We start from the raw sequence: 2,822 nt of genomic DNA, 5'->3' as shown, positions 1-2,822 counted from the left end.
GGCTGGCCAACATGTTTGCCCCTCCGCGAGCACAACTCCCAGTTGCGAGCTCCTTGGCGGCTGTTGCAAAGCGGGGGCAGGCGCGCCGGGCTTCGACCGGTCTCCGTCTCTTGGGCTGCGGGGTTGGGCGGCTCTTTATTCAGTTCACTTTGTGGCAAATGGGTCGGCTGCTGCTTCTGCCTTCCTGCGCACAACTGTTGGGAGGAAGGAACTGCTTGCAAAAATGTCTAAGGAAGTGGGTCCAGCAGTGCTCACGCATTGGCCGCGGTCCTACTTCTCAGTGCTGTTAGCCGGAAGAAGGCAGGCTGAAACCGCTGTCCTCCCTACGGGGTCAGAGAGAGGGTAGCATTGCTCAGCGTGTTAGGACCGAGACCCGGTTAATAAAGAGCTTCATCCCACTGTGATATTCTGATTAAACTGCCTCTGTCCGTTGTGCGTCCCTCGTGCTTTGTTGCTGGAAATCCCTGCTCTGTGTTTGTATTTGTGGTGGGCAGGCTCTGATCCTCCTACCTCCGCTTCCAGCGGGACAGGCGGATCGCAAGCCTCAGGTACCCCCCGGCGCTTGAGATCTCGTTAGGTGTAACCGTGCCCCGAATGGATCTAGCCGCCCAGTTACTTTTCTGCTGCGGCAAGGCATCTCCAGCAGGAGCTTTATGAATCTCAGAACAAGCCGGTGCCCTTGATTTTTCTTTAATTTATTTGCATAATAGCGCCCTTGACTGTTGAGGTGGGACTTAGATTCTGTATAAAGTGCAAAATCTACGTCCATAGTCTGTGCGGTTCAACAGCGTTTGTCCTACGTGGACACGGAGCCAGAGTTTCTTTCTCTTCCCTCTCTTCTACTCAGAGGATTGGAGGGGTGTGCGATGCACAGACATTTTAAGTGGATTTGAGGTTCATCTCTAAGGCTAAGCCACTTTGGGGTAGTTCCAAATCCTCAGTTCAACAGCAGCAAACATTTAATGTGAGACTAACGTCTTCCTTCTAGTGCAGGATAAATATTGACTGCGAGGGAGACCTAGGGATTATGATTTAACTTATGCAAGCACTGCCTTATTGGATATCCGTTACGTTTTCTGTAGTTTATTCTGTTTTCCAGTTTATCAATAGTCTGTAACTAAAGTCTCCGTGTCTTTCCCACCGAGCGAGGTCTGGGCCGTGTGTGTTTAACAGAACGCGAGGGCGCTCGCTTGCATTGCGTAGAAACAGGCTGCGCGGTCCAGGTGGGTAGTGACCTTTCTCTATCGGACAGCTTCTACCTAAGCCCTTCCCGGTATTGCTGTGTGTCCTCTACCACAAGCCAGAAGGGCCCCGTACCCGGCGGGACCCACCTTCCCATACATTGCATTCCTTTAGATGAATTGCAATTCAAACGTTACCGAAACTTGATCCTTGTTTCAAGCAGCCGTTTTACCTTCGAGATACCGTTACCGAAGTTAAAAGCCCGTGTTTCTTCTTCCTTCTCTCCTCTGTCGCAGGGTCAGCATTCGTCAGGGGAGGACATGGAAATATCCGACGACGAAATGAATTCTGCACCGATCACCAGTGCAGAGTGTGCCAAAACCATCGTGGTGAACTCCTCGGTCAACAACTCGTCTGTGATGGCTCCCTCGATACCCATGCCCCCGCCGGGGTTCCCGCCTCTTCCGCCCCCGCCCCCGCCCCAGCCAGGCTTCCCCATGCCACCGCCTCTGCCACCGCCGCCTCCACCCACTCACCCGGCGGTCACCGTCCCTCCACCTCCTCTCCCCGCACCGCCTGGGGTCCCCCCACCCCACATCTTGCCTCCCCTTCCTCCGTTCCACCCGGGCATGTTTCCCGTCATGCAGGTGGATATGATAAGCGTCTTGGGCAACCAGTGGGGTGGCATGCCCATGTCCTTTCAGATGCAAACTCAGATGCTGAGCCGGATGATGCAGGGCCAGAACACCTACCAGTACCCACCGTTCATGGGGGGCCGGATGCAGTTTGTGAATCTTCCTCCCTACCGCCCCTTCTCCATGGGGGCAGTCATTGGCCGCGGGCAGCAGTGGCCCCCGTTGCCCAAGTTTGACCCCTCCGTTCCCCCGCCGGGTTACGAGCCAAAGAAGGAAGACCCGCACAAAGCTACCGTGGACGGCGTCCTCTTGGTGATTGTGAAAGAACTGAAAGCAATCATGAAAAGGGACTTGAACCGCAAGATGGTCGAGGTGGTGGCGTTCAGGGCGTTCGACGACTGGTGGGACAAGAAAGAACGTCTGGCAAAGGTAAGAGCTCTCTCCTGGTGTCCTGCACCGCACCGCTGTGCACGGGGCTGTAGGGGAGGCAGGCTTCAAGTGCCCGGTTTCTTCCTTCTCCCGAGAAGCGGTGACTCTTAGCTAGCCGCGAGGTTTTCACTTGGTCGTACGTCCTGTCGCCTGCAGGGATCTGGGCCAGGACTTCAGTGGCAGGCAGGTGTTTCCCAACCCCGCCGCGTAGTTGGGGGACTTCCACTAACATGAAAGCCAAGTGCAGGTCTTTGTAGATTAAAGTTGGAGGGGTCTCTCTAAGTAATGCATTAGCACGGACTGTCTGATCCTCTCGTGGCTGATTTAAGGTATATCCCAAGCAGTGAACTGGGCTTGGAAAAAAAACCCCTTAAAAATGGTGGCACTCTGAAAATTAATATAAGCCTCAAAACTCTCCTTCTTACAATCTACAGTTGTCGCAATAAAAGGTTTTGCAGCGCAGTTACTGAATACCCATCCCCAGTTTGCAAGAATCCCTGCCATGGGGGCTGGCTAAAATGAACGGTCTAATAAGATTAAAGTATAAAATTGCGCTATGGAAATGAAATATGAAGT

General features: G+C 53.6%; 1 protein-coding gene across 4 annotated transcripts in view; it reads left to right on the top strand.

The window, feature by feature from the left end:
• Nucleotides 1-2,822, top strand: part of SETD1B (SET domain containing 1B) — a 60,526-nt gene that overhangs the window by 32,976 nt on the left and 24,728 nt on the right. For all 4 annotated transcript variants that reach the window (XM_025199169.1, XM_006015195.3, XM_025199172.1 and 1 more), the window contains one exon: nucleotides 1,479-2,246. In XM_025199169.1, the coding sequence (XP_025054954.1) occupies nucleotides 1,479-2,246 (768 nt within the window). The remainder of the gene's footprint in view (nucleotides 1-1,478; nucleotides 2,247-2,822) is intronic.

This window comes from Alligator sinensis, unplaced genomic scaffold, assembly GCF_000455745.1.
Source record: "Alligator sinensis unplaced genomic scaffold, ASM45574v1 scaffold628_2, whole genome shotgun sequence".
Classification (NCBI taxonomy): Eukaryota; Metazoa; Chordata; order Crocodylia; family Alligatoridae; genus Alligator; species Alligator sinensis.
This window is presented reverse-complemented; position numbering and strand designations above follow the sequence as displayed.